General features: G+C 36.4%; 1 protein-coding gene across 4 annotated transcripts in view; it reads right to left on the bottom strand.

Moving 5' to 3' along the window:
* The window catches only part of PFKP (phosphofructokinase, platelet), a 43,116-nt gene that overhangs the window by 15,041 nt on the left and 15,519 nt on the right, over window positions 1–12,556 (bottom strand). For 3 of the 4 annotated variants that reach the window (XM_054273198.1, XM_054273197.1, XM_054273199.1), the window contains exons 4-14: window positions 10,478–10,667; window positions 7,830–7,995; window positions 7,148–7,192; window positions 6,945–7,053; window positions 6,402–6,497; window positions 5,566–5,658; window positions 5,099–5,224; window positions 4,459–4,523; window positions 3,693–3,762; window positions 1,244–1,390; window positions 251–321 (exon numbers count right to left, since the gene is read on the bottom strand). In XM_054273198.1, the coding sequence (XP_054129173.1) occupies window positions 251–321; window positions 1,244–1,390; window positions 3,693–3,762; window positions 4,459–4,523; window positions 5,099–5,224; window positions 5,566–5,658; window positions 6,402–6,497; window positions 6,945–7,053; window positions 7,148–7,192; window positions 7,830–7,995; window positions 10,478–10,667 (1,178 nt within the window). Of the gene's footprint in view, window positions 1–250; window positions 322–1,243; window positions 1,391–3,692; window positions 3,763–4,458; window positions 4,524–5,098; window positions 5,225–5,565; window positions 5,659–6,401; window positions 6,498–6,944; window positions 7,054–7,147; window positions 7,193–7,829; window positions 7,996–10,477; window positions 10,668–12,556 lie in introns of those variants that run through there. The other variant, XM_054273200.1, reaches the window with a different exon arrangement.

Below are 12,556 nucleotides of genomic sequence, written 5' to 3'. Positions count from 1 at the left end.
ATTCTTTCAAGTGTAAGGACCCCAGGAAATTTTTAAGTTGAGGTCTCACTCTCCAGAGCTGGTTCAGCACTATAAAGATACCCAAGTTGGAACACAAGGATTTGAACAAAAGACAAACTCAAAAAACCCCAACGCACAAAAAATTGAGGACTTAAAAACACTCTGTGTGAAGAAAAGAGCATGGAATCATACAGAGGTTATATAAAGCACTAGAGTTCATGATATCATTTGACAAAAATATTGATGTTACCGTTTTGTACCAAGAATTGATCCTCCTTGACCAGTCCAGCCTCCAACATCTCCCCAGGAAATTTCCTTAATCTTTGAATAAAAGTAAAAACAGAGATTTTGTTCAGTGATTATTCAATTCATTCTCTTGAGCTGCAGCAAACAACAGGTACTACTTCATGAAAAGCTGTTGGAAGAAGTTGAGGGCACTGACATCACTAAAACTAAATGAGTTCAAGGAAGAAAACAGCATCAAGAGTTTAACTCTATTTCTCTTGAACTACTATAATCCCTTCTGGTGTTACCCCTTGATACCCTAACTGCTTTGTTGCCTTGCATTAGGCTGCAAGTCCTTTCCATTCCATTTGTTCTTTCTTCTTCCAGACCAAGATGAACCTGTCTCTGTGTTTCATATCTCAATCCTATTTTCACATCCTCTCCTACTGAATGTGAAGCAAAAAAAAAAATCTAAGTTAGGTCTTTGATGTAAGTTTTGGGATCTATGCCTCCAGCCAAGCACAGAAATCAGTAATCTTGCATTCAGTTTCTCTTCAGTACACCAACCCATGCATAACACTTAAAAACTGGCAAATAGAAGAATCTAACTTACCTAAGGAAGGAAAAGCTTCCTCCCTTAACAAGCACCATTACAAAGTTTCTTACAGCAAAGGAATACATGTGCAATAGCTCATTGTTCAGAATCAGAGATTATTCTGCTACTCTGAAAAAACTTCAATATGCCAAACATTGACCAAAACTCAAAGGCAGGATTCATCTGAACTCATTTTGTAGCTCTGCACCATGTGATTAGTACCACTCAGCATAAATGAAATTACAGACTTGAATAGTTGAGAAATAGTTACAATCTAGGTTTTAGAGATCTTTATGAAATAAAATCACTTGGAGAGCCAGTTCCCTGAGCAGTTATGACAGAACATACCTTCCAAGAACATGAACAGAGTAGGTGGTGTGGGATGGGGTACCTAGCACTTGGTAACGCACACGTGACACTGACCTTCCCTCTAGCGAAGCCTTCAAAGCCATCAATGACAGCAAAGATTTTGTGACCTTCAGTCATGCCAACCCTCACTGCAGCCCTCACGGCGGCGTTCATTCCAGCTGCAGGGGCACCCACATTTAAAACTGCCACATTGAAATTACTCTGCAAGATAGAAAATTGTATTTAGTAAGGGCTTTGATTTCTACATCATAGTCAATTTGTACATCATATTCAGTTGCTAAATATTGGAATGCAGGAAACTAAAATTTTAAAGCCCCTAAACATGTTGAAAATTTGAAGTTAACTGCGAGGTGCAGACACATTTCCCCACTTGCAGAATATCAAAGAGACAAACAATTTAAAAAAAATGTTCTTAAATAAGATTTTATCATAATTCCATTTGGTTTGCAAGTTAAATTATTCAGGTTTTTATATTCCAGCCCAGGTCCAAGGAATATAAAATAAAATCACAGAATAGTTTGGGTTGGAAGGATCATAAAGATCATCTCATTCCAACTCCCTGACATGGCCAGGGACACCATTCAGTAGACCAGGCTGCTCACAGCTCCACCCAACCTGGCCATTGTTATTTATTCAACCAGCTTCATGTTACTAAAGCAGGAATTTTTCTTTGCAAACACACCAAGAACAGCAAAAGAAAAAACAAAGAAAAAACAAGTAGGAAGCACCACAGCATTTATGTGTGTATCATCAGTACAAGGCAGAGAGGAACAGACAAGTTTTAAAATTAAAGCTATTGGCCAGGTTTTTCAAGCAGCTGACAATACATTAGTGAACACAAGCACTCAGCATCTTTCCCAACACCAAACATTTTCAGATTATGGAAGTTTTTAAAATATTTTTGAATGACAATTATAACAATTTGGTCCTGCAGAAGAGGTAGAAGGTATTTAGCTTTATTCTGTAAGAAGAGAACAAAAATAAACAAAACAAAAAAAATAGAACAGTTGTTAAGTAACTATCATGGAATCTCATCTGATTAAAAACCAAAACAAGCAAACAAAAACAAATTAAAAAAAAACCCCAAACCAACAACAGCTCCCCCCCCAAAAAAAAACCACAATAAAAGAGACACAAACCAGAGTATATGTAGGGGGCTTTTTTTGGTGGTTTTTTTTTTGTTCTTGTACAGTTGAAGGATTGTATAAAAATGCAATGCAAACACAAACAGCAAAATATAATGTGTACAGAAGCACTGCTGAAGCAGAGCATTCAGCTGGCTCTCCTGATCTGATCAGCTTAGCTCTTTCCTCAATTCCTGTGACATGCACATTTCATCCACTTTTTAATTCCTATTCAACCTCTTTTACTGAAGGCACATGGTTTTGTTAGTATGGTCAAATCTGGGTAGTTAGCAATTACACATGGCCTACATTTCCTTCTAATGCCATTTATCACAGAAGGTAGGACAGAAGTATCTAAAAAAAAATACAAAAGCCCAGGGCTAACAGTCCTGGATTTGCATTACTGTACTAAAAAAAAAGACAAAAAAAAAACAAAAAAACCCCACCACCCAAACACCTGATCTGCCAAAGAAAATGTTAAATATCCACCTAGAAAACCCTGAATTCCCTGATCTCTTTAAGGTCAGTCTCAGGACCTTACTGCCTTATCAATGCAATTTTGCTCCTTAATAATATTGAGGAGCTACCACCAGTAATCATTACTCAAATATTTATTTGGGAAAAAGATTTCTAGGAAGTATAACAGCAATATCATTATGCAAATAAGGTAACAAATGGTCACAAACCACAATTAAAAGAGGAATTAACAAGATGAGATGACATAGTCACCAACTATGATCAAACAGAATTATTCAGTAAACTTCTAATAAACCAAAAATAAATCCCTTCTAAGATTTGTTTGCACACAAAATTTAGTGTCTGCTTCCTAAATAAATCCAAATTTCCTCTTATACAAATCTTAGGAACTACAAAGAAACTAAATGTCCATTTATTTAATCTAAACTGTTTCTTATTTCACATGAAGGTGATGGATCTATCCTCAATACCGCTTCCCATGAATTCCTGTATTTGCCCTTACGCTTGAGTGGTGGTTTTACCCTTCAAAAGGAAGGCTTAGAACTCTTTTAATATAGAAGCCTCCTTTATCTAAAGATTTTCAGTCTTAATCATGATCTTAAATATCACTCCTCCTTCTCTCCATGGTAAGAAACAGAGGGCAAAACAGTAACTATTAGGACCAGACATTTTAACAATTGGGACCAGATGTACATCCAAGACAGAAGGAAACTGTCTTCAGCAATTTTCTAGTTACAATTGTATTTCACTTTAAAAATGTTACCTATTATTAGAATAAACTAGTATGCTTCAAGTATCTTCATAATATTTAATTTGTAACCTATGCTATAACAGAGGTTTGAAGGGAGTTCTTAATGGATCCCAAAGCAGACATGCATTGCACATTCCACAAACCCCCTTACCTTTGGAAGCTCAGCATCTGGCTTTTTGTGCGACAGTAATTTGTACGTGTTAAGGTTGTTTTCAAAGCTCCTAAACAAAGGAGAAAATAAGATAAGCAAATAAAATAGTAACATTTTAAACTCATAGTTATTTTAAAGGAATATTTGAATTTTTCAGAAACATTAAAAAACTGGTATGAAATATTGACACCATTGTTAATGCACATGCAAAACATGGCAAAAACCAGAAACGGGAGAACAAAGAAAAATACTCAATTCTTTAAGATAAGAGTCACAAAATGTAAAACAACTATGCAGGTAATAAATTAGTTATCTAGACTGGGGAGAAAGCATTTTATTATCAGATGACTTGAAACAGAAATCACTCTCCAGACAGGACTGAAGAATACCTCCTCCAACATTACTGCTGGAAAACTACCAACTACTTAAAAACAAGCTCACAGGACTGGCCTCAAATTCATGAATAAACAATCTTATGGCAGCTACCAGTCAGGTCATACAGCACAGCAGCTTTTTGCTTTGTGACCAGTTAGCCCAGGAACAGCTCCCAGTCTGACACAGCAGAGAATTAGAGTTTCCTTTGTTTTGGTGCAAGTAAGAATTTCAATTATTCTATTTAAGCAACTCTTCTGTCTCCTCTCATTCTCAAAGCCATAAAACCATACAGTTAGTAAAATATTTAAAATAAAATGTCATGCGCCAGCATAACAGCAAAACAATTATTAATTTCTACAGCAAATAAACTGATATAAGCTATTGGCCATACCTTCCACGAAGCCTCACAGCCTCAAGGAATCTTCCCTCGTCCATGGCTTTCTGGACTTCTTGAGTCTTGAAAAAACAAGTTGATTACTCAGTATGTTTAAAAAATACAGGACTTCAAATATTTAATATATTCCATGTGTTAATATATTTCCACAGTGAAAAAAGAAATACTGACATCTGCTCAATTTATGAGCTACCACCTCTCATAGAATAAATTACAGGGCGGACGAGAAGAAGAAAGTAGAAATAAACACCTAAAGCTTTAATGGGACAAATGAATCAACACATCTATTATGCATTTTCTTTTTTCAGTTTAAACTGTGCAGTTTTAGTGAAGAAAGCTGACTTGTGTATGACATGTAACTGGATGCAAGCATCTGAAGAATTTGTTGTGACAATAAAAACAGAAGATCTGAGATGAAATTTTCAAATAAATTAAGATATGTATTTCTCATTCATTTATAGTTTGCAAATCAATAGTAACACATAGAGAATATATATGAACTTCATTATTTATTCCTAAACATGGGAAAGTGCTGAACACATTCCATCAATGTCCTAATGAGGACAGGCAATTATTGTACATAGTAGTCTGTTGTAGTAAATAAATAACATAAACTGGCTTTTTGCCAGAGCCTCACCATCTGCACACACTCCATCAGAGGCAGACGGACAGCCTGGTTTCCAGACAGGGACACAACACAGGCAGGGGTATCGGGAGTAGCTTCTAAAAGGGCAAGCACGGCTTCCACACCCATACGACTTGCCTGCAAGGAGAGAATGTTGGAGTGCTCAAGCTAGCACTGAAATGCACAAGGCCTCCAATCACAGAAATGGTCCTGATTTCTCCACAAATCACTCCTTGGTAAGGTGAAAAAGTGGTGGGCTGTTTATACCCATAAGTATGGACGATCAAGCTTTGCATTTTGATCCTAAACATAGATTCCTTCCCACGAAGTGTTTCACTACTCTGAATTTGAGCTATTCAGACAGTCAGTGTGAGGTAACAGTTGGATTTGTCAAGTTAATCAGGTAGAGAACCATCCCACCTCTAAACAAATAATCATGTCCTTTGTGGTGCCATGAGCGGTTATTTGGGAATACTCACAAGAATTCTGTCAAAAGCTGAAGGGGTTCCACCTCTTTGCACATGGCCCAGGATGGTTACCCGGGTGTCAAAACCAAGCCGCTGAACCACGAGCTGCAAAGAATTTCAAAATACAGTGGGTTTATCATTACCATTATTTATATAGATGTTAGCATCATGTACATTTAACACCACTTAATGCTGAATGTTACTTCACAAAACTGCAATTCTGAATGAAGTCAAAGGTATCTCTAAAACTGACAGCTAATGGAAAACAGAACTTCTAGTCACAGGACAGATAAATGCCAGGTAAAGCCAGAGTATCATACTACTTTCCACCATAGCTACTTTCCACCAATGACTATTTCCCAATTTATTTCTTAATGAGCCCTTAGAAAAAAAGACAGAAAAATTCAGCTTAAAAGTTTTCTTAATCTTAAACACCAATTAATTTTTTTAGCAAAGCAACCATTTGGACAAGACTTTGTCCAAAGCACACAGTACTAGTTCACAGTGACACAGAACAATATTAAAAATTTTACAAAACATACAAAGTAAAATAGGATTGTAAATATAGGTTTGAGCTGATTTCAAACTATCAATTAAGGCACACATGAAGCAGATGCTTTTGAACTGCTGTATTGCATTACAAGGAGAAAAGGTTCCAATTAATTGCCATTGAAAACATTGCCCTTTAATTTGACTACGGAATTTTAGATGATAAAGCACAAGGATAAAATACAATTGTGTGATAAGCTACTTAATGGGAACAGATTTACTCTACAGAAATATTATTGTTAACAATAAGCCCCATCTTATGAACAGAAATCTTGTATCATAGGGATGTTGACACTTACATCCTTAACCTTCTCTGATGTTATAGGTTTGTTGTGGCAATCAATAGCTCCTTCAGCTACAATAATAATATTCAGCCTTTTCTTTCGTGCACGGTTCTGTAATAAAAATAAAAGCATATTGCTGTAGTTAAAAAAAACCCAACAGTAATTTACAACATAATTTTATAATCATTTGCTATACATTAAGCTGCTAGGATTTGAGGAAACATTCCTTGTATTTGATCACTCATACGTGATGTGTTCTCAGCCTTTTATTTTCATACACATCTTTTCACTGATGAAGTAAAATGTCTAACATCAAATTGCTGAGGAAATGTACACATATGGCTTATACAGATTTAACTTTATGCAATTCCCAGGGCAGGTCATATGACTTCTCAAAACAATCACAGAGTACAAGAAAAGAAATGTTCAAGATCACAGAGAACTTTATGTGACACCAAAACCAAAGACTTGCTCAAAGTCCTGATCACATTTTTTTATCACTGCTTAAATAAACATGCACAAAGACATGATGGAATCTCAAACACATTGACAAATTACCTCTGAAAGCTTAACACACATTGAGTCTTCCCAGCCTTCTTCTGGTGGGTATTCAGGAATAAACACCCAATCTGCACCACAGGCTAAGGCACTAACCAGAGCTAGATAGCTAAAAAACAGAACAAATTATTAGACTTTTATGGTTCAGATTTCTTTCATAATTGCACCTGTAAAAGACACAAAATGCTGAAGACAATACATACCCACAGTGTCTCCCCATAACCTCCAGAACAAATGTCCTCTGATGGCTGTCAAAATAAGAAAACAAATTAACTGAACCTAGTATCATGAAACAGCTTGTGTTTACTATGATTACTGAACTCAGAATTCCTTAGCAAAACAGAAAAATATTAGAAAAACAAAATCATTATCATATTAAATAATACATTTCAAATTAAGTATCTTCCAATGCATTTTCACTACTTTCTTGGAAAACATGCTATGAGAGAAGATATGAACCTTTACTGGAAATGTAAATGATGCAGACCCATAGTTAAGAACTGTAATTGTACAGCTGTATTTAAAAAAATTAATTGCTTCATTCTTACTGAAATAAAGCTTATATAACACAGATGCTATTTTTGTATTATTCATGGTGTGTCTGGATCTTCTCTAACAGACTATGTCTGAAAAAGACTCAAAACATTGAAACCAAGTCTGCCCCTAAGGCTGATGCAGTCTCTGTGATTGCATACTTGAAGTGCTGCCATGACAGGAACGATGAAAAAGCACTTATTAAGAAAAAAAGAAACCAAGACATTTGAAACATGCGGCCAAAAAGAAATTTTATTTCCCCACCTACCTAACCTATATTTAAAATAAACTTAAACAAAAGCACAAGCATGTGTGTATTTGGTATCAGTCTCTATAATATGCTCAATTTACCTCTGAGCAGTGGTCATGATGGCATCCACAACTTCAATTATTCTGTGCAGAGCGGAGTCAGTACCTATGGTCATGTCAGTGCCACAGAAGTCATTGTCTATGGATCCAACCATTCCCACAATGTTAAGGTAAGCATATTTCTTAACAGCCTCTGCATCAATCTTTCCTGTAAAGAAGTATTCAGAGAAAGAACTGTAAGACTACTAAAAAAAACAACATTAGATGTATTGCTTGGGTGCTCTACTTTTATAAACTAAACATATCCAAACATTAAATTATGTTTAGATATTTTAGGCAACAAGGTTAGTCAAAACTACAAACAAAAGCCAGTCAAACATCCAAACAAAAGAATCCTGCACAGAACTCCTTACAGTAAGGAAGGAAATAAGAGCTTTTCAGTCCATTTCAAAGTGTCAAATAATTATCAAGTTTTGTAACCAACCTTAAAATTGATGGTTTCAAATTAAAACAGTAGCATTCAAACTGTAGTTTCAGCGTAGAACATGCAATGAAGAAGCAAAAGGATGCAAACTGGATGTGATTATGGGCATATGTAAACAGCTAAAAACCAGCATCCAACTTTTGAAGACTTCTCTTTTGCAACACTGAAAGGCTCTGATTTCATGATTAATAAGCAAACAGAACAGAAAAGCTCCTATTCTACATCTTAGCAGTGTCTTCCAAGACAGCAATGAAAATGTGGCATCATCCAAGAGCTCTAAAGGATCTCAAGGATGAAACACCTTAGATGCTTAAGCACTTAAAACTACCTTAGTATCTGTGGATGGGATGGTAGTAAATATAATGCCAAATTTTTAATATGAGATTCAAGTACTATGTATCAGTGTGTTTAATGTCTACATTACAGAAAAACAGCAAAAACCATAATGAAAAAATATAACTAATGTCCATGAAGATATATATAACATTGTGAAGAAGAATCAAAATGTTTTCTATGAATGTATACCATGCATTACAAACCTCTTCTAGAGTTCCAAATGTGACTTAATATCTGGTTGACATATTCTACTTAGATTTCTAAAAAGCCATTGACAAAGTCTTTTGCCAAAGGATTTTGAGGAAACTAAGCAGTCACTGTACAAGACAGAAGGCTTTTCATAGAGTAAATAATGTGAAACAGAGAGTCAAAAATACGAGGCAGTGGTAAACACAAATTCTTGTATCTTAGGAAGGAAATCAATGGAGCTCTACAGGGATCTGCGCTGTTCACTCAGCAATAACCTGGAAAAGGGAATGAGCAGCAAAGTGCCAAAGTTTACTGATCAAACTGAATTATTTGGGATCTAAACATATGGAGTGTTTGAGAAGAAATGAAGACTAGCAAGACACCGTGAGCAATAAAGTATCAGATGGAATTCATTGCAGATAAATGTAAACTAAGACACATGAAAAAAATGTACCCTAACATCACAAACAAATAACACTATTTCTAGCATAATATAAAAATGCTGTTTTCATTAATAAATCAGCTTCAATGCTCAATAGCAGTAAAAAAAAATCAAAATATTAGAAAATATTAAGAAAAGAGTAGAGAACAAAACAAACATCATTATACTACTGTGTAGATCCATGGTTTGCCCTCATCTTGAATACTGGGTGCAGTTGTGGTCCTCCCCACCTCAAAACAGGGTAGAACTGGAAAAGGTTCAGAGAAGGGCAACAAAGATGATCAAAGATATAGAACTTACATATAAGGAACAACTAAGCAAACTAGGATTCCTCCATCTAGAAAAAGAGATGATGAAGGGAAAATAAGACAGCTGTAAAATCTCAAGTGGCATGCAGAGAGGAAGCAGGATTGATCATTCATGGTTTACTCTAACACAGAAACTATGGATATCAAATGATCTAGAAGCCACCAGGATCAAAATAAACAGAAGAAGATTCTTCACAATCTTCATTATTCAGTGAAGCTGCAGAACTCCTTGCTACACAGTGTTTTCAGCAAAATTCTGTATGCTTTCAAGTAGACTGTATACATTCATGAAAGAGAAATTCATTAAGGACTGCTAACAGCATCTGGTTCAGGAAGCTCCAAAGACAGAAATGGATGGAACCCATCAGAGTTTTTATGCATTATGAGTAACACACAGCATCAACACAGCATTATTTTAGTCTTTACTCTTCCCTATACATTCTCCTGGATGCTATCAAAGGCAACTGCTGGGCTGGCTGTACTTCTATCAACAGCCTCTTAATGTTCTGATCTTAAATAATGACACATAGGAAGGAAAGCATCATAATTTAATAACATACAAATGTGTCGCTTGTTGTAGGAAAGGAATTACCACCTCAGATTGGATATGAGGGCATAGTGCTTTTCAAGCAAAAGGTATGAAGCTCAGATCCTGACAATTACTCATAAAAGAGGACCAAAGCCACACAGATTGCTGCCCAGTGACTTATTTGGCTGCTTTGGATCTTTATGATACACATGAGTGGATCTACAGAAACCAAAAGATATTATTTTTGAAGAACTACGCGATTTCCTATAATGAACGTATTTGATTTTCAAATAATTGTTCTTTTAGATGTACCCTGTGGATAGAGCCTGTACACCTGCAGTTAGGGTTCATAACTCCCCTGCAGACCGGAGGGGGAGCCTAGGGGGCTGAGGGCACACTGACCTTTCTGTGCCAGCTCCTCCAGCAGCCCGCTCCACTCCTCGCGGAAGAGGTTGGCGCCGGTCAGGCTGCCGTCGCCGCCGATCACGCACAGGTTGGTGATGCCCCTCTGCACCAGGTTGCAGGCGGCCTGCAGGCGGCCCTCGCGTGTGCGGAACGACTTGCAGCGCGCACTGCCGATCACCGTGCCCCCCTAGCACAGGCAAGAACAGCACATTCAGTGAATAATCCACTATATCACTGTGTATTTCTAAGATGGATCAGTGATGAGGTTTGTAGCATAACCTCCGTCTTTTAATTTTACAGTGAGGTAAGGTAATGATAAACAAATTATCAAACCTGTGGGAATTCATGTTCAAAAACAGATACGTACACACACAGATATACACACACACAAAACCAAAAAAAAACCACTCAAAAGAGCTACTCTGGAAGGAAAATGTTAAATTACATCGGACTAATTTTAGCAGTATTAAAATAAATAGGTTGCTACTTACATTTAAAAGTGATGTATTAACTAGTTAAGAATTTACATTAATTTGCCTCAGTGTGGTATTTTTCTCCAAAATATCACAAGATACATAGACAATAAGAGAAAAAAATGTATCCCTGAAATTCAAAATTAGCATCCATTGTCGTTCCACAGAATTATGGAAATAAATGCCTTTAATTCCTTATAGACCAGACTAATGCTACATTTTCTTTTTTACTGATTATCTGTTGCATTTATTAATATGAATTTAAAAGCTTCTTTTGGAAATGGTGGTATTTTTAAAAATAACTGAACTGCCCTGTCACTGAAAACTGCTGGGTGTCTTGCTGGACACACATCATTGACACATCTTCTGTGTTTATGTTGTTCAGTCATTTAAGAAGTTTAATTTTTGCCTTATTTATTGTCACAGTAAAAAGTTGTATTTTTTTTTCCTGCAAGCAAATCTGGAGATGATTACATTCCTTTCACATAAACATTCCCTTCACTTTAACTTGTAGTAAATCTCTCACATCCATCTACATTTGAACTTCAAATCTGCAGTGGCTGTACTGACACAATTTACCCTATCAATAGATGTTTCAGCTCTCAGGCCAGTTTGCCATCTGTGTTGCATAGCTGCTAATGGAAATAAAAAAGAAAGTGGAACAGAATTCAGCTGTCTCCAGAAAAAAGACAGATGTGCACCCATGGAGATGCTGAAAAAAAAATCAGAACTAAAAAATGTCTCTAAAACTAGGTATTTTCATACTTAGAAGAAAACAGCTGCAAGAGGAAAAAGAACTGTACTTGAAACAAAGTGCTACTTGTTCTGAATAAACAAATACACAATGGGCTGCAAAATCTTTCTCATCAAAACAACTAAACACATTCTATTTTGTAAGATACATGCTGAGGTTCAATGTTGGTCTGTTGCATTACCAGCAATAAAGCTCAGAAAGATGTCTTTCTTTTACCCTACACATGTACAGGAGCCTACATCCTGCTCCTGCCTATGCTCTTGAGTGGCTTGGCCAAGAAAACTCAATTTTCCTGTCATCCTAAAATTAATCTGGATGATGCTCTTAGTCATATTGTTTAGTTTTAGGACTCAATGGTCCTTATGGGTCCCTGTCAACTTGATATATTCCATGATTTTACTTAAAAATTCTGCAAGATAGACATGGGGGAAAAAAAAGAAGTAAAGAAAAACAACCAAACACAGGGGACAAAATACCTCACAGTACTCCAGGGCATTGGTTTAAAAAAAAATTGTTTCTGCTAACTGTTTTACAAAAAACTCCAAAGAAACCCACGCTTCACCTGGAGGTAGTTTTCAGAAAGCCTGGCAAGCAGTAAGGCCTCTTCGCCAAACATAGCACCTGCTCTGGAAGAGGCAACAACATTACCATGCTGAGCAAAAGCTGGGGAGATCCAAATGGCCACAGTGCAGAATGTTGGAACAAAAATGTACAAAGGCACTGGCAGTATGTGAGCTCTGCAGAACTGCACTGTAATTACATCCCTTACTATAATTCTAAATCCACTTACACAGAAAGACAACAGGGTTTTGTAAGAAATTAATTGCCTTGCAAAACAGCTGTTTCATG

This window comes from Melozone crissalis, unplaced genomic scaffold, assembly GCF_028551555.1.
Source record: "Melozone crissalis strain CALT ecotype California unplaced genomic scaffold, PUWL_Pcris_2 ptg000016l_1, whole genome shotgun sequence".
Classification (NCBI taxonomy): Eukaryota; Metazoa; Chordata; class Aves; order Passeriformes; family Passerellidae; genus Melozone; species Melozone crissalis.
The sequence above is the reverse complement of the archived record's forward strand: the minus strand, read 5'-3'. Positions and strand labels throughout refer to the sequence as shown.